The sequence below is a fragment of the Aedes aegypti genome, chromosome 2, assembly GCF_002204515.2.
Source record: "Aedes aegypti strain LVP_AGWG chromosome 2, AaegL5.0 Primary Assembly, whole genome shotgun sequence".
Taxonomy (NCBI): Eukaryota; Metazoa; Arthropoda; class Insecta; order Diptera; family Culicidae; genus Aedes; species Aedes aegypti.
The window spans coordinates 245,264,581-245,291,308 of NC_035108.1; the positions used below are offsets into that span (position 1 = coordinate 245,264,581).

The following is a 26,728-nucleotide window of genomic DNA, read 5'->3' on the forward strand; positions in this document are numbered from 1 at the left end:
CCCATATCCCCGTTTAGGCCTAAAATAGTAGCTAGATTGTGCGGTAAACCGTTGTGCGTGTTGAACTCGAGTTGACCAGTTCAAAGGTAAACGACATTCATTGTGTGTCCTATATGTGCTAATTGGCTTGTTTAGGGGTATCAATATTCTTACATATTCTGAATCAACGTTAAAAAATAAACTAGAATCCAAAGTTTCACAATTTTCCGTTACCTGGAACTATTTTTAAAACACATTTGAAATTAGTATGGAAATCACTTTTGAATCACCCCTCGGCAAATTTTACTTCGGGACGAACTGTCATTGTGTAAATTGAAATGTCATTGATTCGACGGATTGAAATCTTTTTTAATCATTTATAATATCAACATTGAGATATTGAAGTGCAATAAAATCGTGTTATACTTAGAAAAATGAGCTCTTTCGATCTAGCTGGAACAAACAGTGAATTTTTCTTCACTAAACAACCCAATTGTGTCCGTCTAGCCAAGCGCAAGCTTCGGCTGTTTTTATCTAAAAATAGAGCATACGTACGTCGCACAAAGCAACGAGCGAAAACGTCCCGCTGCACCACATCACGTCGCGCGTCCTTCACGTTCTGGTGCCAAAGTTCGCCGGCGTCCTGAGGCCAGAAAGGAGTTGCGAACGTCACCAACGCACTCCAGGTATAATACCATTCGCCCACCGTCATCCCGTTGGGACCAGAATCCTGTAAACGCCTCAACGCCCTCGTGAATGAGCGTGAAATCGTAGGAGCAACGTAAGCCATCAGCGTCAACCTGAGGTAGCCTACGTCATCGGCAACGCCATCATGCCGTAAGTTCGGAGAGTGAGCTTCGGCAAACCGTGAGTAAAACGCAACGTTGCATGCAAGAAGATTAGCACGGACACACAAAAAGCGCTAGAGAGTAGAGATTAGAACCGCACACGTTAGCTAGGAAGGGGGATAGTAGAAGACGAAGAAAGGTCGGCCGAAAAGTCGTTAACGAAAATGTAGGTTAGTTAAATGTTAATAAATGTCCTTTTTGAAGTACTTGTTTTCCTAAAAGCCATGTGTTAGTGATAGTTGAGAAAGTTGAAGTACGTTTCACGTTTCGTTTTGTTTTGAGTTTTCCCGTTTCTTGTTGAGGAATCCGCCTTCCAAAGCGTTATGGCGTCGAAGTGGTTGGGAGATCTCTGCCCGTGATGAGAAAAGGGTTCATTCAAATATTACGTAACGCAAAATATGTCAATTTTAGACCCACTCCCTCCCCTACGTAACAGCTTTTGTATGGACAATTTTAAATTTTTGTATGGACCGTAACACTATGTAAGACCCCCTCCCTCCCCCTGTTGCGTAACGTAATATTTGAACGATCCCAAAAGGGTCAAGTCGAGTTCTAGGATTCGGTTGTCTGTCGGGATTTCTTGGTTAGGTTTGTATGGTCTCAGTTTTTGAAATGTTAGATTCCGTCGAGGCCAGGTTGAAGCAAGAGTCTGCTCACTTGTTCCCAAACACTGTTGAGTATTTGAAAGCTGACTCTTCGGTCTAGCCGGGCATCGTAAACACGACGAGTGGTCCTCCTCGGAGGTGGCGCTCAAGCCACTCGTTTAAAATCCAGTCCGGAAGTCAGTAGCAGACCCCGAGTCGCCTTACCCAGACAACCAGAAATCGCATGAAAGTTCACGTTTTAACTCGTTTATTCGTACTAATTACATCAAACCCGCAAAACACCGTGGATAAACTCGTCGGATTGATGAGTTTCCTCGCATAAAACACTTCTTTTCTGAGTTAATTTGTACATTTTGTTTCGTCCCGTACACTCGTACAAAGTAAGTCCAATCAATCCGTAGCAGCTGTCAAATCAACATTTGTTATCATAAGTCAAGTCGCATAAGATCACAGGTTAGTTCGGTAGAATATTTATACACTCGCATGGTATGTTATTATTCATCACATAATTAATGCACGCATATCGCCTCCACATTTGTACGTATAAGGCCTTTTCGCGACATCTTATGAGTGAAATTTTGCTCATACAAGGCCTCCAGGTGATTTCGTTATATGTACATTTTGGTTGTCTGGGTAAGGCCGCTACAAAGTTTTATTATCATGAGCACAATTTGTTTTTTTTTTATGGAAAATTCAACTTGTCATCTTATAGGCTGTTGGAAAACGCTACGAAGCCATATGGTGACATACAAACACCCATCCATTTTTATTCATGTAGATTAAGCTGTTAGATCGAACTTGCCATCGACGGGTGAATGACGTCAACTGTTTGTTATTATTATTCGATCTTTATGACAAATAGGTAATGAAATGAGTAATCAATGGAAGAAATTCTATCTATAACAGAACTTGTCTTTTTTGATATTTTATGATTACATTAATATATATTTTAGTTATTCTATTTGCTATGTTGCCAGTTTATTCAACCCACCGAGATGAGCCAGCCTTGGTCTGCAAATCTCGTTAATTAAGATAATAGAAAAATATCCAACCAAAATTATAACTAACTAATTCACCAAATTCTTGTTAACAGATAACTTGTGTGTTATTTTTTTGTTATTCAACTTTGCTCGGGCAATGGCTTAAGATCGTAGTCTACGAGTTTCATTTCACATTTTGGTATATCAATGCCTCTTGCTTCAGCAATAGAATTTGTGAAAATGTGGAGTGCATTATCCATACCGTAATCCGGGGGCAAATTGATCACTATTTTACAACTTTCCGTTGTGTTATCCTTCGGAATTCAGACATTGTCGAATAAATTTCGACAAAACCAGTACTTCATTGACTGGAGAAATTGCTTGAGAATTTCAAAAATAAGTTGCAATATCTTAGTAACTCTGATGAAAAAATTGTCCAAAAGAATCATTACCCAACTAACATTTAGTGCAAATGTAAACATTCTCTAGGCCCTCTTTATACGGCTTTATGCTGAGTAAAGGAGCTGTACATACGAACGAAAGCTTCTATGCGATCCTTTTACCAACAAATCTGGCGAATCTACTCAGCTACTTTTAAACTGTGTTGGCAGCTCTTATTCATACCGATTATTGCTCTATCTCGACAGTTATACGACAAGTAGCTGTGTAACATCTTCGGAAGGCGCTTTCTCAACCATTTCGCAACTGTTGAATAATTATTATACAGCTTCGCTGTATTATCGATTAAATATTATTTTCAAGCTGTTTCACAGCTTCCGGAATTCATATCATAAGTATCTGGAGTTTAATGTTCCCAACGTTACCTGCCACCGCTTGGAATCGAACTCACGATCTCTGCATCCACAAGTCTCGACGCTGTCCTTGTTGCCACCACAGTCTATATCGAAAGGCAAAGAAAACACACCGTTTTGTTCTACATCGAAAACGGTTCACACAATATTTTATAATGATCGTAAAAGATGCCATAGCCGCGCTTACACCACTTCATCATGCTGTAAAAGGGTGCGAAACGTCAAACGCAATGTTTACATCCAACAAGCTGAGTAGATGCGCCACAAGTTGTTGTTTTACAACATATTGCTGTATGCTCGCTGTATAACTAACGACAAAGCGCTTCTTAAATATATATTGAGCAGCATAACAAATCATATTGTATAGAAGCAGCGGATTGATGATGGCGAGTTTTATTCCCCATCATTAGGTTGCTATCTTTTACGGTGTTGAGTTACAGTTTAGTGAAAGCAGCAAAAGCGATAACTGACGAAATTTATTCAGCTAAGATTTGTAGCTGCAAAACGCTTGCGTTACAGCTGTATTAACGCTAATCTTTCTATTTTTGACAGCTTTCTTTTTTTGCTGCATTCGCTGCTTCAATTCAACTGTTATACAGCACAAAGCAAATAATCTTGGCTTATAGCGCTAAAATTGTTAGTTGGGTAGTGAGGTTTAAAAAAAAATCTGGAATATGAATCACTGGTATTTGAAGACTTGAAGACATTTTTAGTGAGACTTATAGAATTTTTTGTACTATTATTTAGAGATATCCATAGTAATTCCTGAAAATCCAAAAACAAATTATGAATGAACAAATGGTGGAAAGTTTGAACTAACTATTGGAATTTACATATTATAAGTACGTAGAGGACCTTCCAGGAGGAACAATTAAAAGAATGCTATAGAATTCTCTGGCGGAATTCTTTAAGAAATTTTTAAGCGGTTTGTAAGAGACTCTTCGAGAAATTTTCTGGTGAGATCAGAAAGTCTGGGATTAATTTTCCGTGGGAATCCCAGGACAAACTTGGAGAAAGCACAGACAAGTTCAAAAGTAATTCATGAAGAATGCCCATTTTTTTTCTGTTCGGATGCGCCACTGCGACCATTATTGTGGCATTACCCGTATCCTTAATGTATAGTGCATGTCGCATTACTCCATTTCCATTGATAGATAATGAAGCATCGATTTCTGTACAGTTCTTGTTTTGATTTCTCAGAGATTGATAAAAATCGAATGGGATGAAAAGGTCCCGCTATTTACACCCTTCATAGAGACTTACATCTCAGCGAAGGCGCGCCCCTTAGCAAACATAATCGATTTAATTTCGGAGGAACCAAAACGGTACTACTGATATTTGACCATGCAACGGAACTCTAGTCCCATCTTTGTTTCGCTTTAGTCCCAGAAAAATACTAGAAAAAAGGGACTTTGTACTAGCAGCGACACTTAATGAAGCTAGAAAATATGCTTAGTAATCACATTCACGTGAGTCCTTGAATTACCAGTATTTAGGAGTTCTTGTTGAGTTAATACTCATGATTGTTATCCTGGCTTCAAGTGTAGTCTCGGGACTGGCAAACTCCGAGTCGTTAACCATCTGCTAGGTAAAATAGATGCAATTTCAGAAACTGTTGCCAGTAACAAGGACTTTGTACCGCGAATCCTCGAATTACCAGAACATATTACCCTACCCGAGTAACACATATGTTATAATTGTGTACTATCAACTTATATATGACTAGTTTTGGTTATATATCAGTTGATAATACACAATTATAACATGTGTGTTGCTGGGGTAGCCCGACAAACAAGATGAGACTAGGGTTCAAATTGGTAGATCTTACCCCGCAACGCACCACGAAAAGGTGATCTACCCGCGTTACGGGTAAAGAATGCCCATAGGAATACTCTGAGAAATCTCTTCAATGCACATAGTTCAATATCTGAAAAAATCATGGAAGAATCACAAAAGACATTCCTTGTGAGTTTTTATTTGCTAGAGTTCTTGAAGAATTTTTTGACTGGATTACAAAAAGAATAAATCTTTTCCGTAGCGAAAATAAAAATTTACAAATATAACTGATGTGCCGCGAAATGAGACTAAATAACAAATCAATACAAATCTGTTAAAACTACGAAATTTAAAACAAGTATTTGCTAGCCCCCCTCCAAAAAAAATCCAAGCTGCGCCAATGTTGATTGCTTCGTTAATTTTTTGATTTTACGTACCTTTATTTAATCATAAATATGGCAGTAACTTTTAAAAACGACAATTCGCGAGGCCTTTCATCAAAAGGACATAACGGAATATGACCAAGAACCCCATGAATAGGTAAGAGTCACTACCACAAATGTTTTCCAATGTAGTAGAATTTAAATTTAGCTAAACAAGGAACAACTTGAGCGAAAACGTCCCAATTGTTGCTTCTATGCAAATGGAATTCATAACTACAAGCAGAAGCAGAAATATCCGTACTAGCATGCATAGTCCCTCGCCAACATTAGTGTGTCCGAACGTGTCTGCCCCACTGACTAGGATGGTATATGGAATTTAACTATGAATTCGGGTGGCTTTCTGGAGCATAACACAGCGTCAGCGTCATCTGGTTCGGTACATCCAGCAGCCAGTTAGCAGCAGCTTGCTTCCCATCCTGCGAACAACTTCCGTATCCGACGAATCCGTTGTGCATGTAAAACCAGAGTGAAAATATCTGCTCTGTAGACCAGTAGAACGAATCCATATCGCGGAGGATGGCATCGAGGCGTGGTCGAAGAGATGATGATGATGATGATGTAGACACAGAAGCTGCAGCTCCCGAGCTCTATGCTGAACACGTGCAATCTGTTCATTTTCTGTTCCGTTTGTCTGTCCATTGCCTGCGATGAAGGCGGCGATCTGCGCTGATGTTCACTGTAATTTATCATTTCATTTGGAATTATTAAAATTTTCCGGTGTTTCGCTTGGACCGGGAGCATGCCTAATATTTGGAATTCATTCGCTGCTGCTGTTTCTGCTCTGCATTGTTTATACATTTCGGACGTACGCGGGTGGAATTTTTAATAAAGGTGCAGAGCGCTGTCGACTGAAGTCAAACAAACCAGTTAGACCGTCCATCCGTCGCACACAGGAGTGATTTGGGTCAATCATGAACGGAATTGGTCTTTGTTCTTCTGGACTTCCTCTTCTTATTATTGGCATTACGTCATCATTGGTGCAGAGCCTGCTTCTCAGTTTAGTTTTCTTATGAGACTTCAACAATTATTAACTGAGAGCTTTCTTTGCCAAAGTTGTCATTATTGCATTCGTTAGTCGTGTGGCGACCGGGAATTGAACCCAGACACCTTCAGCATGGCTTTACTTTGTAGCCATAGACCCCAACCACTCGGCTAAGGAAGGCCATAACACACTTTTAGCGAGATTAAAAAGCTTTATTTTCCGAATTTTTAATTATAACCACGAATTTGTATAAGTTACTCCTATTTACATCGGGCAAATTCAAGCATTCGGGCGGAAATTTCGCCGTTTGATGTTTACAAATCTCGCAGGGCACAAATTTTCACGTGTTTCCCGTAGATGCGACATCCCGAAATGAGATATGGAACACATTTAAACCCTTTCTGGCGCAGTGATTATCCCTTCCATCATCCGGAACGACGCGACGGAAAGAGTTTGTGTCATCATTTGACATGGAAGTAACGAAATAACAAGCTCATTTATCGGAAGGGGATCTGGCCATTAGCTTAATGGAGTTCAAATGGACTGCACGTTGCCAGTTTCAGTGCACTTGTTTGGAGCAGTGGGTACTAAGTGACCATGAGCTTCACTTTGTCTGAACGGCTTTTATGATCCGTTACGTTATGCTATATTATGTCATGATACCAATAATCACTCCATCACAGTAGATATGACAGCTGGAGCATTATGATATCGCAGTTTTCGTTGCAATAAATGCAATAAATTCGTTGATTATATGGTAATTATGACACACGATATAAAAAATACTAATGAGCTATTAGTAATCGAATAATTCCAGATGAAAAATCAATTGTCAACCCACTTACCATAAACAGTCGTAGCGATAAAGGTACAACTTTTCATCAATTCAAGGCCAAGATTTTTTCAAGTTGGTACTTAGCTCGATTTCTCGGGGCATAGCATATAATTTTAAATGTTCTAAGTATTCCTTGAATATTAATCTAAGATGCATGTTCTATCCCAGATGAGCCGTAGCGCCAGGAGAAGCAGAAAGCTTACCTATCCATAAAACCGATTCTCAGTCCTCTAATCTCCCCCTCCTGTTCATACGCGTCCCTCGATAATGGAGCCTACTTTGGGTAATTATATGCAAATTAGATTTAATACATAATAAACAGTTCCATGGAAATCTAATTAACCGAAACACGACGAGTTTCCATCACCGCAAGTGGGCTCCAAATGAACATCACTGAAAACACCGATAGCCAGCCACGGTGTGCCAGAAACCGTTATTAACGTAAAAAAATGTCCATGAATTTGGCACCTACCATTCGAAAGATATAGTATTCAAGCATCTTCTCCGTGATTTTTTTAACGGGGGAATCGGAAGTTATCGTGATTTTAAGGTTTTGAGCTGTTTTGGAAGGGATTTCTACATACTTCAAAATGTTCCTCAACAGTGCATCATTATTAATTTGTAAACAAGCTAAGTACCCATCAGCTTTGTATTAAGCATTCAAAACATATGCTATCAAAGCACCTTCTCTGAAAATTTGAGACAATATCTTCGAGAAAATCAGAAGTTACAGTGATTTGTATATTTACCGTTATTCCTATGAAGTTTAAATAAGAGCTTGTTTATATGGCTTTGCTATAATAAACTACATAATTTACAAATAAAAATGTTTATATGACTGACACTCGGTATTCAAAAGATATAGTAGAATCTTCGCAGTTTGTTTGATAAAACTTTATCCAAAGACAACATAACCGGAGTACTTTGAAGGTTTGGGCATGTCTTTAAGATTTGTTCTGCAATCGTCTAAAATAATCTTCGCCACACGCACTTTATCGTTGCGATACAAATTAACTTCACAGATTTGTATTGAACCTGTATTGTCTTTGTCTTTGTATTGAACTTGTATTGACTAGTCTTTCATTCAAGAAAGGCAGTGCTTCGTTACAACATAAGCAAATGAGTTAATTTTCGGCGTTTTGCTGGGCAGTGATTCGTTATGGCCCATATACGCGTATTGGTTACCCTGAATAATTTGAAAGTGATTCCTTGTTGCTCAGTCGAGGATGGATTATCAACTGGTGAGATCGTTATATGCTACTGTTCTAAATATTCTAAATACGATTGTTCAGAATTAATTTGGGCAACGAAAGGGATACGTTTATATATTTGTTCAAATAATAGTACATAGTCGATAATTATCGAAATAAACCTTATTTCATGTTTTTCAAATATTTAAATGCAACAAGTCTTATATTCGGTTCAGTTTTACATAATAACACAAGATCCTTTAATTTTTAGATACTATAAACATCGACTTTTCATTTAGATACTGATACATTACGTTTTAGATTGATGTTGCATGATTCGCATCATGCAAAACCTTTGAATGGTTCGTCATCAAAGATGTTGTCATAGTGGGTCTTCAGTCAAGTTTTGTACATATGAAAGAATTACTTTTTATTTTATTTATTGGTTTGATGACTTTATTATGCTTGGAGGAAGGTGTAACCAGTGAATATGATGCGATGATCTCTAGGACTCTTGTAGTTGAGCGTTTTTTATACCAAGACGAATCCTATAATAAAACTCCTTTCCATTTTCCAAACTCCCAATGATTTCTCGTGTAAGTATAAAGGATCCCAAGAGCTTCTTCAGAGATAGCAACACGTAATACATTTATTCCATAACTCTAATTGACCTGTGTTCGGGTGCAGCCGGTGCCAATATTGCTTAGTACAGGGAATGAGAATCACATTACTTACTCACTGAGAGTGATGCAAGAAATCCTAAGTAGCATCCGTTGGTTCATTGTGCAAGTATAGTTGCTCTTGTAATAACAAAGAAGCAGCAGAGGGCGGTCAATCACGCTCTTTAATCACATTGATTAGCATATTGACAAGAATTCGTTGGATTTAGTAATAGTAAAACATTGAACGTACAAATTAAAAATATTCCAAATTTGCTGCTCCAAAACTTCAAAGTACTCTAGTTATGTTGTCTTTTGATAAAGTTTTTTCAAATCAACTGTAAAGATGCTAGTCAAGTGTGTGTAGTCAACTATATCTTCTGAATGCCGAGTGTTAGTCCTACAGACATTTTTATTTGTAAAATATGCGCATCAAAACAAGTTCTTATTGAAACTTCATAGAAATAATGGTAAATATACAAATCACTGTAATTCTTTTTTTCTCGCAGAAATTATCTCAAATTTTCAGAGAAGATGCTTAGATATCATATGTTTTGAATGCCTGATGCAAAGCTGATGATTACTTGATTAATTTACAAATTAATAATGATGCACTGTTGGTGAAAATTTTGAAGTATGTAGAAATCCCTTCCAAAACAGATCAAAACCTTCAAATCACGATAATTTTCGATTCCCTCGTTAAAATATTTTTAAATTCACGGAGAAGATGCTCGAATACTATATCTTTCGAATGGTAGGTGCCAAATTCTTGGACATTTTTTACGTTAATAACGGTTTCTGGCACACCGTGCAGCTGTATGATAAACGGACCATGAATCTCATTTTGCTGGCGGTGGTTTGGATAGTTGCCGAGGAAAATGCGATTATTTATACAATATTAACAGCGTCATTGACGGACAGGCCATCAGTGGATGTCATCGTAATTATTGGATGATTAGGATATTTCTCAGCCTCGGAATTGTGCATTATAGATGCCAAATTGGACTAGGTGGAAATAATCCAATGCTCTCAGGGATCAATCAGAGATTTGTGCCAATGGCCATGAAAGGAAGTATATGATTTAATATGTTTAAGTACTACCGAAAAGCTAAACATTACATATAATTTGCAATTGGATTAGATGGACAAATTGATGTGAAGATTTGCGAAAAAGTTACACGTCTTCTCAGTGAGAATCGAACTCACGACTCCCCGATCTCTAGTTGGGGCGCGTTAACCACTACGCCATGAGAGGACTCATGAACGCAGAAGTTAACCTGAATTCGATTTCAGCTCAATAATCACGTGGTCCTCTTTCGCAAAGTGCACCTCTTTCGGAAGAATTAGATGCCCATCCAAACACAACGCTTTCTATATATATCCAATGCCTAGCCCGAGAGCGCATTGTTTTTTAGATATAGGAATAGCACACTACACTAGCCAGCAACTGCGCTGGCTGAGGTTTCTATTGTGTGGGCTTCCAATGGGTCGCGACGTTCTCAAACGACCGGTTACGGAACATGAGTCCGTTGCTCGATAAATACTTGTTTTAATTATGAATCGTGGTTTACGGCCAACCAGCCGAGTGGAAGTTTAACAACTACCGAAAAGCTAAACATTACATATAATTTGCAATTGGATTAGATGGACAAATTGATGTGAAGATTTGCGAAAAAGTTACACGTCTTCTCAGTGAGAATCGAACTCACGACTCCCCGATCTCTAGTTGGGGCGCGTTAACCACTACGCCATGAGAGGACTCATGAACGCAGAAGTTAACCTGAATTCGATTTCAGCTCAATAATCACGTGGTCCTCTTTCGCAAAGTGCACCTCTTTCGGAAGAATTAGATGCCCATCCAAACACAACGCTTTCTATATATATCCAATGCCTAGCCCGAGAGCGCATTGTTTTTTAGATATAGGAATAGCACACTACACTAGCCAGCAACTGCGCTGGCTGAGGTTTCTATTGTGTGGGCTTCCAATGGGTCGCGACGTTCTCAAACGACCGGTTACGGAACATGAGTCCGTAATGTTTAGCTTTTCGGTAGTTGTTAAACTTCCACTCGGCTGGTTGGCCGTAAACCACGATTCATAATTAAAACAAGTATGTTTAAGTAGTTTAACTGTTTTACTATGGGTTATTGAAATACTTACGGCATTTTACTTTTTCAACAAATCATTTGTATGTGCATTCAAACTATCTTTTATAATACGGCGAATCTAAAAATATGCGACTATCTGTGGATAGTGACAAAAAAAGAATTACATTTTACAAATCTACAACTTATAATGTTTTTTTTTAATAAAACCCAATTCAGCCATTGGCTATTTTAATCATTCCTGGAACACGTTTGAAAGTAAACATCTTCATCAAACGCATTGAACTAGTCGTTGACATAATTTGCTTGAACCTAATGCAATTGTTGGTTGTTTCAAACACACCTTGTAGATTAATTTAGAAAAGATTATTTAAGATCTCCTTTAAATTTGAAATTAAAACTGAATTTAAATGTTATTCCAATACATACACTAGAGTGGTTCAAAAAATCGTTTTTGCTCCACACCGCTCATTCGATTCTAGATCAAATTCTGAGTATCCTCTCAAAATTTGAGATCATTTAGATGAAAACTGAGACTGCACAAGCCCTTTAAAGTTTACATGGGAATTATTATGCGAAAAGCAACCAAATCATTCAATCAGTCATAGTGTTTGCCCATGTGCTCTTGGAGATTAGAGCTACGTTGATACTGTGAGATACATTCATCAGCTACAACTTTGCCGAAGACCGTTTTCAATTCGGACGCCTCAGTAATTGGTTATTGATTCATATCCAATCGCAAATTCTTCAGCAGTGCTCAGTTAACTTCTGAACAGGCAACATTGCTGCACCTAGCACGCACAAATCATGGCTACTATGTTTTACTGCATATATCCAGTGATGCCTGCAGAACAGCTCAATAATTGTAGTTAAAGTTTTACAACTCATCCAAAAATCAATAACTAATTACTGGGGTGTCCGATTTAAAAAAGGTCTTGGGCAAAGTTGTAAATGATAATTGTATCTCACAGTATCAATATAGTTCTACTCCCCAAGAGCACATGGGCAAACACTATGACCGGTTGAATGCTTGCTTTTCCCATAGTATATAAACGATACAGGGCTTGTGCAGTCTCAGTTTTCATCCAATTGAGCTCAAATTTTGGGAGGACACTCAGAATTTGATCTAGAATCGAATGAGCGGTGTGGAGCAAAAACGATTTTTGAACCACTCTAATATACACATCAATATTTTGTGAGTAACTTTCATTCAATCAATATTCACTTATCACTGACGTTTCTCTCTGCGTTATAACTAAACGATATAGTTACCTGAAATATGAATAAAAAAAAATATAGAAATCAGATTAGTAAAACATGTAAAACATATGACTGTAACAAACAAAAACGGATACAAATTTAGCGAAAAACAAATTTAATGGGCTTTAAAAATAATAAAGAACTTCAAGGCAATTGATTTCAGAATTGGTGTCATTTTATGCAAAAGTAGACAGCAAACGAACGGTTCCACCAAAAATCCAATTGCATGATTGCAAAGGTACAGGTACAAGAAATTGTAATTTGAGGCTTAAGTGTAAAAACAAGTTTTAAGTTGTAGAAGGCGTTGTGACTGCAAATAAATTATTTAACAAACATAATAACCATGCCCCAAATTTCATTTAATATATGTAAAGAGATAATGTTAATGTTAACTATATATGGCAGTGCTGTGCGTACACGAATTCTCTCTGCTCTTGAAAGTTTTTTTTAAAAACTACCTGATGCAATAAAACAGCACTTTTCAGAGCCTAAATAAAAAAAGTACTTTTCAGTATTACTAAAACAATACTTTTCAGTAATCTTTAATTGGACCCGTGCCTTCGATTTTTCGTTGGACTCGTTGGCGAAAGCTAGCGGTGGTAATCCTTCTTGAACACCGTCGTGGGAAAAAACCTCTTAGGAGGTCACGTTTTCCTTCGTTTATTCACTAAACATGGTTGCAACTACAAACAAAAGGAAGGGTGAATCTCTGAATTCACAACTTCCTTCCACAAAAGTGGGATTTAGAACTGTCACTAAACGTGGCAAGAATGGAAGAAAGAACGTTTCTCCGGAATGCGAACTTTTTTCCAAGGGTGAAATTAATAATGTTGATAATTGTATCGAAATGAGCAATCAGTTCGATGCTCTAGACAAATTTTCCGAACACCAAATCGAAGCAGCCTCTAGCCCAGGCTCTTTGATTCAAGTGAGGAAGCAAAGAGTGCCACCTATCTTGATCAGTTGTTCCGAATTTGGGGGATTTAGGCAGGAGATCTTAAACTCCATTAGGGGAATCATGGTTTCCTTCCAAATCGCAAAGATGACTGTCGCGTTTTGCCGGAAACTTTTAAAGATCGCGAACTTCTTCTCAAACATCTTGAAGAGAAGAAGCACAATTTTTTTACTTATGACGACAAAACTGAACGTTTGTTTAAAGTTGTCTTGTAAGGTCTCTCAAGTGACTATTAGTCACCTGAAGAGGTCAAAAATGGAATAAATGATTTACTTGGATTTTCCCCAGTCCAAGTGAACATTATGCAAAAGAGAATCCAATCTGGCATTGTTCGGAAAAAGCTAGACTTACGTTCGGCATTGTTCAGAAAAAGCTAGACTTACGTTCGATGTCCGTGTGACATGGGAACATTTCCAGAAACCTGGAGGAAATTACCAGAACCCCACTCAGTGCCGTCGGTGCCAAAAGTGGTACAAAAAAATGCCGCATTGAAAGATGAAAGATAATATCCGTTACGATAACGGTCGTTTCCGGAATTTGCCTGATAGAGTGTCGAACAATGCTCATTTTTCAGTTAACGATCGCTTGATTAGGAATCATACTCATCAGGAAGATTATAATCATGCTCATTCACAAACTAATTTTAATCCGAAAGGTAGCCGTTCGAATCTTTTAATTTCGAATGGATCTACCCAAGGAAATCCTTTGCCGATATCGTAGCAGGTAATTTGAACTCCTCCCCTATTCATACTATGAATACCCATTCTAATTGTTTCAAATGAAATCAAAAATACCCTGCCGCCACAGGTAACTTCTACTCCGCCTCTTCGTCTACCGAAAATTGTAACGGAAAATCATCAGATAATGTACCCACTTCAAGTGATATATCTGCCTCTGATATTAATTTTCTAACAGAACAATTGAATCTAATGATTGATGCAATGTTCAAAGCCACCACTATGACTAAAGCAGTCCAAGTTGGTGTAAAATTTAATAATCAAATTGTTATTGGATTACGTTTTTCTAATGGATCCAATAAATAATAATTTAAATATTTTAAATTGGAATGCTCGTTCTTTGAATGGTAAAGAGGACGAGCTGTTATTTTCTTACATCTAATAACGTGCATATAGCAGATATTACTGAAACATATTTGAAACCTGGATCCAAATTAAAAAAACGATCCTAACTTTTTTTTATCGTATTGATCGATTTGATGGGGCTTGTGAGGGAGTTGCAATCATAATTCATAGGCATATACAACATCAACTGTTTTCGTCATTTGAAACTAAAGTTTTTGAAACTTTAGTTGTTTCTGTTGAAATACAGCTTGGTAAATATACTTTCATAGCTGCCTATTTGTTATTTAAATGTTCTGGACAGCAAGTTAATTTGCTCCAACCTGACCTTCGAAAATTGACTCGCAATAATCGATGTTTTTGTCGAATGTCAAATTTAATGCCAAATATCAGTCATGGAATAATTCTCAAAGTAATTCCAACGGCAAAATTTTATTTGATGAGTGCTCTTCAGGATTTTTGCCAATTCAATACCCTGATAGCCCTACGCGTTTTTCCTCTTCTAGAAATCCTTCTACGATTGATTTGGTCTTAACCGACTCTAGTCATCTTTGTAGCCAAGTGATTACTCTTGCTGATTTGGATTCTGGTCATCTCCCTGTTACGTTTCAAATATCGCATGAAGCGATTCTCAATCCTAGCCAATTGGAATATATATGAAACCTATATTGACTCTAATCTTGATATTAACATTTCTTTACAAACAAAACTTGATATTGACAATGCTTTTGAAACTTTAACAAATTCCATTGTTGAAGCCAGGGTCATTGCAATTCCAAAATGTGAAGTAAAATTTGAATCCGTGATTATAGACGATGATCATAAACTCTTGAAGAGAAGGCAATTTCAACGCACTCGCAATTCTGATATGAAAATTATATGGCAGGATTTGCAGAAAGAAATCAAGAAACGTTTTGCTCAATTAAGAAACAAAAAATTTGAAAATAGAATTTCTCAATTGGACCCTGGCTCTAAGCCCTTTTGGAAATTATCTAAAATCTTGAAAAAGCCTCAGATTGGCATTGAAAGAGGAAAACAAATTATTACTAACTAATTGCGAAAAAGCCAGCAGTATGCGGCGCCGCCATCTTTTCGAATCCAACATGTTCTAAGCAACCGTTGGATACTCAAATGCATTTCAATGCGGATACTCAAATGATCTTGGCTGCTGTCAAATCCATTAGGTGGGATTGGGGTTGCCATATACGTGGAAAAAGCTCAAAAACTTGCTATGCAGTTTGAAAGCGCGCACGATTTTAATTTAGGACTTAATAGTCCAATTGGAAATCAAGTAGCTCTGGACTTTGAAAATATTCTCAATCAAGAGAACGTTTTCGAAAATGCCTGGGAGACTGATTTGAAATGAAAGCTCCTGACTATGATGAAATTTTCTACATCCTCATCAAGACACTTCCAGAAAGTAGCTTATCATTTTTAGTTGATATTTTTAACAAATGTTTTCAACTAGCATATTTTCCTGACAAACGGATAAAATTCCAAGGTTGTACCAATTTTAAAACCAGACAAAATTCTGCAGAAGCTTCTAGCTTTCATCCAATCAGTTTGCTTTCCTCCATCAGTGAACTTTTTGAAAAGGTCATTTTGAACAGAATGATGGCCCACATCAACGAAAATTCAATTTTTGCCAATGAACAGTTTGGATTCCGCCATGGACATTCGACCACTCATCAACTTTTGCGTGTAACAAATTTGATCCGTTCCAACAAATCTGAAGGATATTCTACTGGTCTTGCTCCTCTAGACAAAGAAAAAGCATTCGACAGTGTTGGGCATGAAGGTTTGATTGTAAAATTAAAAAACTTTAATTTTCCAATATACATTGTTAGAATGATTCAAAGGTATCTGTCAAATCGTACACTTCAGGTTAATTATCAGAACTCCAGGTTTGAAAGACTTCCTGTAAGAGCTGGTGTTCCCCAAGGCAGCATTTTTGGACTAATATTATACAATATTTTTACATCTGACTTACCTGAGTTACCTCAGGGATGTCAAAAATCCTTGTTTGCGGATGACACAGGCCTCTCCGCCAAAGGACGAAGTGTGAGAGCAAAATGTTAATGAAATCTCAAATTTGTTTTACCAAATTAGGATGATAGTGTTGTATAATAACACAGAATACCTAGACATACGAAATGAATGTAATGTTTGGAATAAATTTAAAAAAATGATAAATAAGTGATTCTTCTAGATTCTAGAATATAGGTCATGCAGTTTTGTTTCTTTGCATTTTCCAGCAATTCAGGTATGATTCACTTCATGTTCAAGCAGTTTAGGGCTGATTCACTTAATTTTCAAGTGATTAAGTTATGTTCAAATATTTGTTCAAGCGACTAAGGTCTGATGCTTTTAATTTTCAAATGATTTAGGTTGAATTTTCTTCATTATCGAGACTGATTCGCTTTTTCTTCAAGATTTAAAGTCTTCATATTTAAGTGGTCCAGATCAGATTCACTCCATACACAAGTGATTAAAGTCTGTTTCGCTTTATATTCTAGTAATACAGGTTTGAATTACTTCATATTTACGGGATTCTGGCCTGATAAATTTCGAGTTTAAGGGCCAATTTCTTCACCTTCGCTTAAGCCGTAAACCACGTTTACTCATATGGTTAAACTAGGTTTAATGCCTAAGCGGTGGTGAAAAAACTGCTAATAAGTTATACATTTTTGTTTCACTCAATTTTCCAGTGATTCACGTCCTTCAATCAGTTTATCTTCATTTTCTCATGATTCTGGTCTGATTCACTTCATGTTCAAATAATTTAAGACTGATCACTTCGTTTGTAGAAGATTCAGGATTGGTCTATTAAGATTTTAGTAAGTCATGTCTGGTTCACCTCATAATTAAGTGACTCAGGTCCGGCATCATATTCAAGAGTTTCGAATCTGATTCACTTCATATTTCAGTGATTCAGTCCTGATTCGCTTCATTTCCTAGTGATTCAGATCTGAAGGGGCCCCCCGAGGAATTAAAATTAATAACAAAAAACATTTTGAAACACCTTACAGTATTTTTTCTTTACACATTTGGATATATAATTCTAACATAAAGTTTACTTTCCAATTTTTAATTTTAGAGTTTTTTTTTGTTTGCCTAATCTCACAGTATGGTTTGGTCAATTATCTTGCTTCAATATAGCATAGCATAGCATAGACTGACTGTACATGTCAATGGTTGCTACTCCGTGATTGATCGGAACTGGTAAGAATTGCACTACGATCCAAATGAATAAGGGATGGGAGTTTCCGCTTACTCTCGAAGTGCAATTTTAGCAGATCTAATATTATTGATCAATAACGGCGCCGGCCAAGTCCTTACAGTCAGTTGGGATGGGGAAGGAATGTTAGGGTGTAATGATTGTTGCTTCTAGAGACCGAGAATACTTCTGCATCTCCACAATCACCACGGGGAGGGTGTTTATTAGTGAGGGAGGAAAAGATCTGGGAGTCACCATTGGTCAGTGATGCGATCCATGGATAAGGAGGGAAAATACAACTTAAACTTAAAGCTAGTTTTGCATTTTGTCTCGAGAAGTTTTCGGTAGAAGATATAAAATATACGTCAACATCCATTATGTCGAACCATTCAAAAGATGTTTTTAGTAATGGCAAAAAGAAAAAATATATATGTATATATTTTAAATAATATGAAAAAGGAACGATGCCGACACTTTTAGTGACGAACCAAACATAGTTTCTTTGAAAATTACAGAAGAGTAACGCTGTACATTATTGTCTCGAGATGATCAGTTTTTGATAGGAGTTTTAAAATATACGTCAACATCCATAATGTCGAACCATTCAAAAGATATTTTTAGTAATGTTAAAGAGAGAAAATATATGTATATTGAAATTATATAAAACAGGCATAATGCCGACACTAATAGTGACGAACCATTCAAAGTTGATTTGAACATTAAATAAAATAACGTTTTCATGAAAATATGTGTCATTATAAGCATGAAACGAGCTCACCAGTTGGTAATCCATCCTCGACTTAACACGGATATCTTTTCGCACTCACACAACGCGAACCGTAAAACTTCTCGGCGTCCCGAAAACGAACCGTCTTGTTTGGGCTCTCCGAAACACTGCCCAGCAAAACTCGCGAAACGAAAAACAACTCCCGGCGTCCCGAAAACAAAGCGTCTTGCTTGGGCTCTCCGAAACACTGCCCAGCAAAACTCGCAGAAAGAAAAACAACTCCCGGCGTCCCGAAAACAAGGCGTCTTGCTTGGGCCCTCCGAAACACTGCCCAGCAAAAATCGCGAAACGAAAAACAATCTCCTGGCGTCCCGAAAACAAACCGTCTTGCTTGGGCTCTCCGAAACACTGCCCAGCAAAAATCGCGAAACGAAAAACAACTCCCGGCGTCCCGAAAACAAAGCGTCTTGCTTGGGCCCTACGAAACACTGCCCAGCACAACTCGCAGAAAGAAAAACAACTCCCGGCGTCCCCAGTCAATTATCTTGCTTCAATATATTACAAAAATATGAATATTAAACCAAAATCTTCTAAATTCTACTCTAAATAGTTTTCAAAAATATTGGAATTAAAAATGCGCTTAACGTTTTTGCAAGATCTGAAGAAAAACGGCTAAACCTGTAAAGCACAGCTCCATTCAAAGAATTTATCTGGTTCCAATCAGAACATAAAAATTTAACATATATGCAATTCTATCAGAAACTTGAAGCGTAAAGGAAATTCTTATTTTTCTATTTTTATTCTTGTATTTCGTAGTTGATGAAGTTTTCATTGAATTCAGTAAAGGCTTAGAGTAAAATTTGAATATAATAAATAGAATATACAGTACTGCCATGAATAAAGATCGATTATCATACAAAAATGGTCAAGTTTAGGGAACTGTATAACAGCTTCTAACATGAACTACTTCTCATAAATAACTTGAAATTCGATTTAAAGAAAATTTATAAAATTATATTCAAGAGTTTGGAAGCTGAAAAAAAATATTATTTTGAGAAAAATGACAAAATTTCCAAATTGGAATATTTTTTAAATCTGAACATTTAGGAAAAGGCATGTTTTCTGTTTGCAAAATATCTAAGTATCAACATTTTGACATTTTTGTCAAAATGTGTAGAGTTTAAATACTTAGACATATTTGCATAGAATTTGATGATATATTTGAAGCTACAGTTAACTCACCCTTACTAGATATCGAGTTAGAGAAATCATAGTAAAAGTTGGTTTTCATGGCTAATTCGATGGTCCCTTAGATCGCAGTTGCACTGGTTTTGTGTTCTGTAACTCGATACCTCCCTAACTCGATGGTCCCTTCAATATCGAGTTTGGGAGAGTTGACTGTATTTCCAACATCCAGTTCAAATTTCAGGTCAATCGGTCTTGTGTACTTTATTTTTGCTAGTAGGGGAAAAGCATTTATTTTTGACCTACGAGAAATCTGTGCCAAATTTCGGACTTTCATTTAAAGTAGGCCAAAATCGTATGAATGGGCCGGAAATTGGTGCTTAATCCCTCCTGTAAATACTTTATTTAATTATTTATTTTCAGAGATTGCGGCAACCAGAGAAAAACTGGAAACTTGTTCTGAATAGAATCAAAAGGAGCTTTGGAAAAAACGGCTTTGAAGATTTTAGGGGATTTTTAACTACATACAAATTATATAGAAGCCAATTTCCTAAGAATTATTATATTTTTTCCCTTGCACGCAAAAATGACATCAAAACATAATTGGAAAGCTTAAAAACAATCGAATTTTTCAATGTATATAGCTAACAAACGGAAATGTCACTTACACTACTTTGAATTTGGGCCTCTCATATGTTTGGACCGACCATCTCGATCAACGCTCAAAATCAATGCATTAGTTTGTCAAATCCCAAAACGTGCCGAATTCTGTATAAAGGGGCCCCCTTCATGAGATCTGACCTGGGCCCCCCGAGACCCAAATCCGGCATTGACTACAGTCACCTCTCCACATCTCTCTATCGATGGGACCATCGAGATAAATCATTTAAATCTGGTCTAGTAACCTTTGATAATTTTCATATCGACATATGTATAGAAAATTGGGAACAAAAAATCAACAGGAATCATCGAGATATGGAGGATATCGAGATATGGAGAGCAAAATCGTATGCATAATAAAGGAACCGAAGCAATCATCAACATAGGGAGAGATATCGAGATGTAGAACATCGAAATGTGGAGAGTCGACTGTATTTACCTTCCGGATGTCCTTGATCCACTGAAGAACTTTGCTGAACATCACGTCTTTGCAAATCATAAGGATCTCGATGTATAGCAATGGCAATTTACCCGTTTTGAGGTGATGCTAAACTTGTTAGGGGTGATTCAATATTCAACTGAGTGTTGCAATATTTATTTTAGTGAGTCCGTATTTATGACGCGGGAAGTTGAGAAAATGTCCCTTGCTTAAAGGTCCTTGACCGATGGGATTCGGGCCCACGACTCTCAGCTTAGTCTTACTGAATAGCTGCTCGCTTACCGCTACCGCTATCTGGACATTCTTTAAATTTGAAATGTACACAAATACCTTAAATACATTCTTTTAATTAAACATATTCTGTGATAAACTTTATTTTAATAAATTATAACTTACGGTTTTCTCAGCATTGTTACTCATCTAAGCGATTAAATTACCTGAAAATAAAGAAATAAAAAAATATATTTTTAAAACAGTCAAACCTATGTAGATTATTAGAACTAATTTTAACTTTCACAAATAAATTCAATTTTAATTTTAAAACTGTTTTTAATTTGATCAAACGTTGAAGCCGTTCATTGAAAAAATGGTTCATTGATTGCAATGAGTTAAAAGACCAAACAATTTATTCAATTGTTTGTCAATTAGTAAATCGAAAGATGGTATACACTTGAATATGGTCCTTAGTCTGCATCGAACTTATAGGCTATATAGAACTAATTGAATTACAGTCGTGGGGTTATAGATGATATTTTCATCTCAAAAGTAATATCAAACAAATAATTAAAGGTAGAGATAGAAGCAATGATGGATCACAGCAAGAGCGATACTTGATGGAAACAAGTTTTAGGTATTATCATAATCATGCACGAAAATGCATCCTGTTGAAAACAGATCAGGAAGTATTTGGTGTTTGTACCAAAAAATGTTGCAAACAACACTCAGTGGGAATTTAAAAATAGGATGTCGAGGATACGCAAGAATTACGTGTTTTAGCGCACAACAATGCTAAATAAAACTAAAACGAAATTCGTCCTGTACACACTAAGTTTTTTTTCACGAGCTCGGCTGTGCGAATCTCGGTTTCCCGATTTTAACTGAGACTCAGCTAACAAATTGTCCGGTTGCTAAGCAACGAGGCACGATTTACTGATACTCGGCTTTTATTTGCTGAGATCCCAGGGAATTTGTTTGCCGACTACTCGGCTGTGCGGATCTCGGTTAAAATTAACCGAGATTCGGCATTCTGAATTAAGTGTGTATGAAACATTTATTCTTCCGTTGGCTCTCTACGGGCACGTAGCGTGGACCAGGGTTGTTAACGTTAATCAACGATTAACGCCGTTTACGTTACGATTGTAGAAAATCAACGTCAACGCCGTTGCGTTGATTTTCAAAGATGTTAGCGTCAACGTCAACGGGTTGCGTTGAATTAACGTCAACGGATAGCGCTAAGGTAGCGTTGATGGACCAATGCACGAGTTCACTCGTTAACGTTTGAGCGGTGCCGTGTAATTTATGTGACCATAGCAACGAGTGAATTCGGCACCGATCAAACGTCAAATTAGTGAACTCGTGCATCGGTTCATTGTGTGATTTCTATGGCTGCTATGTAAGTTTTTGTTGCATAGATAAACAAACCGTTTCCATGTAAAACCGTATCTAAGGAATATTTGAAAACATATTTCTTTATAGAAATCTACGTCATTATGGGTCAATGCACGAGTTCACTAATTTGACGTTTGAGCGGTGCCGAATTCACTAGTTTCCATGGTGACATAAAATAACACGGCACTGCTAAAACATCAAATAGTGAACCCGTGCATATGTCCATTATCATTCTGCATCCAGCAGTCAGCCTGTGCGATCACATTCATCCAAAATCCATCAAATCATTATTTAAAAAAGAACGTGTCTTCCTTCGTCTTCATCAAGCAATCGTTAGGTTCCAAACAATTGCAGTGAGCCGTCGTTCACCCAAGAATAATTGCAAGAATTTTGGCGACTGACAAAGTCATCAAGAGGGAAGGATCACAATGAACAAAGAGGACCCTTACTTACGGATGAAGTTGTCGCGAATCTCAAGTGTGCAACTGTCGTGTCAAATACTGTCATTGAAACCCGGAAAAAATGTGCACCAAGAGCACCCTGATAACCGAGGAGTTGCTCCAGCGGCTTTTCCAGGCACTAAATTGTTCAAACCCATGAAACCAGATAATTAGTAAGTAAGACACAAGTAAATATTGGTCCACCAACGCATCACAACTTGTTTTTCCTTCATTAGACATGACGCTGGGGGATAGTATCCACTTCCCAAAGTACGTGGTAATGGAATTCACGCCGAGTGTCGTCTATCTCCAGTTTGCCTGCTTTTTCAAACAGGATCACAATGACTATCGGAAATGGAAACCCAGCAGAAGGAACTCAAAACTAGAAACTACAATTCTCCATTGCCTTTGGCCTGGGGACTTTGACTCTTCCAAACGTAATGCACACTTAGCCATAGAACAATTATTATTTTCAATAATATATAATACTAGTGATCCCGGCAAACTTCGTCTTGCCATCAAGTAGGCTGTTGAAAAATGTCATACAATCTCCCAAACAAAATGGCACATTAGTTTCCTCCCGTTTCTAAGACTATTCCGAAGACTTACCTAAACTTTTTCTACGCACGAACACGTCGGAACGTTTGGCTAATGCAATAGTGAAAGAGTTGTGACAATCCGTTGGACCGTTCTCTACCCATTTCGTGACATACAAACACCATTCCATTTTTATTTATATAGATAGATAGATTACAATAAAGATCGTCAGATGTTGCGATAAGTGTTTCTTCAATTTTAAGTTACCCAGTTTGAAAAAAAAAACTTGCGCAAATTATGTTACGCACGTAGGAGAGATCGGGTTATGAAAAATGTAACGAGTCGTACAAAATTTGGAGAAGGCTCATATAAAGTTCCTCCCTTTAGTCGAAAATGTCTAAATTTATCGTTACAAAATACGTGTACCATCCCCAAGGTAGATTTTGATTTCTTAAATCTAGGTATCACAATATGCAATAGCTCCTTTAAACTGCGGGTAATCGATCCCACACCAAATGCAAATCTTAAAAATTAACGCGAAAAATAACGCTTTATCGTTGACGTTAAATCAACGCTACACGTTAACGTTATCGTTGATTAACTATTTTAAATAATCAACGATAGTTCCGTTAAGCGTTAACATCAACGTCAACGAATCAACGAAACGGCGTTAAACGTTGATTAACGTTAACAACCCTGGCGTGGACGTTGAAAGAGTCAGACCGGAAAGCTCTCGGTGTTTTCGAGCGTAAAGTGCTGCGGACAATACTCGGTGGGAAACTCGAAAATGGTGGGTGGCGCAGACGCATGAATCACAAGTTGTATCAAGTGTACAAAGATGCGAATATTACCAAACGTGTAAAATTCGGCAGACTTCAGTGGGCTGTTCACTTAGTGCGAATGTCGAAGAAGGAATTGCCAAAAAGGATATTCAGCAGGGAACCGTGCAGAGATCGGCGGCTTCGGGGAAGACCACGAATACGCTAGCTGTACGCAGTGGAAGAGGTCCTGGCGACCCTAAACGTTCGGGCAACTGGAGAAGTTTCGCCCAATACTGACGAAGATGGAGTTCTACAATACACTGTACAGGAATCGACTGTGATGGAGTTTATGTTTTTGGGTTTTCGGCTTCCAATCGTAAACGGATTTCCGTTCTACACCTGACGTTTCGCTCACATTTATTGTACCTTTTTCGAAGGAAACACTTCAAACAACACTTTGAAACACTCCGTTCACTCGTTTCATGTATGTCTTAAACATAATTGTATGTCGAACCATAACTATAACGAAACACATGATCATAAAGGTATCAGTTTGTGAAGGAGGTGTTAAGAAACTCACGTGTTTCGAGTTCTCTTCTTTTACGCTCGTTTTTAAATCTACCGGTTTAATTTTGGTGTACCTCCTACGATAATTCACTACCGTCACTTTCGCGCCAGATATCAATTTCATGTGTGTGTCGTTATAGCTATAATACTATTGTGTGTTATCTCTTTCTGTTGTTCTACGTGTTGTGTGTTGTATCGTTTTGGCAGTGTGTAACACACCAGCGTACGTGCCACTCAAGTTATCGGTATCTGTACGCTTTTTGACAGTGTGTGGTGTGTTCAGGATGTGGCATGACTCTAATATGGCTAAATTTTGTTTCTTGCTAGTGGAATCCATTACTTGCACCCTGTCTAGAAGAAATGGGTGGTTGTTGGTGATGCAATGATCCAGTAGTGCTGTTCTCTTCCGAAGCCTTTCCATCTCGTAGTCCGTCGCGTCCTTCCCTGCTTCTCGTAATTCTCTCACTTTGTTGATTGTCGATCGGTGGCCGGACACCCGATCTTTCTGTCGGCATGATGTCATACCTACATAGCTTGCTTCACAGTATCCGCACGGTATTTTATATATCACGTTTGATCGTTGGTTGATCTCTACCTTGTTCTTCACTCCTGGTATGATTGACTTGACAGTTTTTCGTTGTTTCGGACAGATTATGATTTCCGGATAATCGTTCTACAATACGCCCGGCAATTGCGTGACGCTACGCTGTTGCCATCAAGGTATCAAGGTAATTAGACGCCTTAGATAAAGCAGACTTTAGTGGGAAGGTCACATATTTTAAAGGGTACTTTTTCTTCACAGAAGGTTTTTGGGATGTAGTAATCCTTAAATTACAAACAGAGCGAACGGTGTAAAGTTCTCACACACAAGCCAATGCTGCAGCAGCTTACTTGTGGGCGGCCTTACGCATATGGGCCAGGATGTTGGACAGTTCCTCACGCTTCCTCTTGGCGCGGATGTGCGTTCCGAGGCGACGCTTCAGGAACTTCAGGGCGCGCTTATCCTTGGACACCTTCAGCAATTCCATACCGCGCTTCTCGTACGGGGCATGACCAACGACCTCCCGGACCAAATCGCGGAAGAACTTGGTGTGCTTGGTTTGGATTCCCTTTGTACGGGACGGGCGGATTCCCTTGACCTTGCGATCGCCGCGGTACTGCAGCTGCCTCAGCTTCGTGGTCTTGTGGCCTTTGTTAAGACCGACACAGATTTCGTATCGGGGAGCCATGTTTTCCTCCTCGGTGTAAATGACAGCCGGAATAATGTAGGAGACAAAGTTGAGATCAGGACCCAATCAAAGGCAACAAATACATAAGCTGACGTGAGGGATTGAAGAAAGGTTTCTGTGTGCTATGTTGGCTTGGGAAAACTAGAAGAGCATATCCCAAGAACTACAAACATGGAGCTCTACTGTACGCTCGGCTCTAGTAATGTGGTACATTGTAATGTCCAGCTAACTAGAATTTCTAATTGGCAATGTTTCTGCCGAGAACTGTCCAGCTTTATTACCCTTCCATTTTTTTTCAAATTAAAAAGTTCTTTTCTGTAGTTTTATTTAATATCTGTCTGGCAATGCATTACTTCACTTTATCCCAGGAGTCCCAACATCCCCACTAGTCGATAACTTTATTCACTTATCATCCTTCTCCATTACTATACTTTGTCCTCGCTCAAAGGCGTCAATAGAGCATGGACAATAAATTACATTACGCTTGCACACAATCGCTAATCGCTTAGGGAAATTGACGTTCTTGCGCTGAAAACTTACGCCATTTCTCATTGAATTTACATTAACTGTCAATGCGATCCATACCCTTACCAAGTTTCGCTCACTATAGTTTGATAATCTCCGGGGCATTAAGTTACGCGGAAGACATCTTTGGTGTATAGAAAGTGGAAGAATGATTTTTCTTTCTCCTTGCCTGACTGGGCAAACGATTAGGGCTTATCTGCCTTTAAGCTGCACGTCAAGCACTCTTGTAGTTGATTTTTTCGTCTCTACTAGGTCCGAGTCAGTGATGTCTCTAAGGAAGGGAAGTGATGGTAAAAGCTGCAAGAAATCTATATACTGCGCCTGAA

The 26,728-nt window shown here is 38.0% G+C and overlaps 2 protein-coding genes across 3 annotated transcripts in view; both read right to left on the reverse strand.

The window, feature by feature from the left end:
• LOC5575449 (E3 ubiquitin-protein ligase TRIM9) overlaps nucleotides 1-26,728 on the reverse strand; it is a 540,877-nt gene that overhangs the window by 176,338 nt on the left and 337,811 nt on the right. The window lies entirely within an intron of this gene.
• Nucleotides 25,422-25,910, reverse strand: LOC5575450 (60S ribosomal protein L36). Its single transcript, XM_001661916.2, has one exon. It carries the CDS (start codon nucleotides 25,875-25,877, stop codon nucleotides 25,536-25,538), a length of 342 nt encoding a protein of 113 aa, XP_001661966.1. The 5' UTR covers nucleotides 25,878-25,910; the 3' UTR covers nucleotides 25,422-25,535.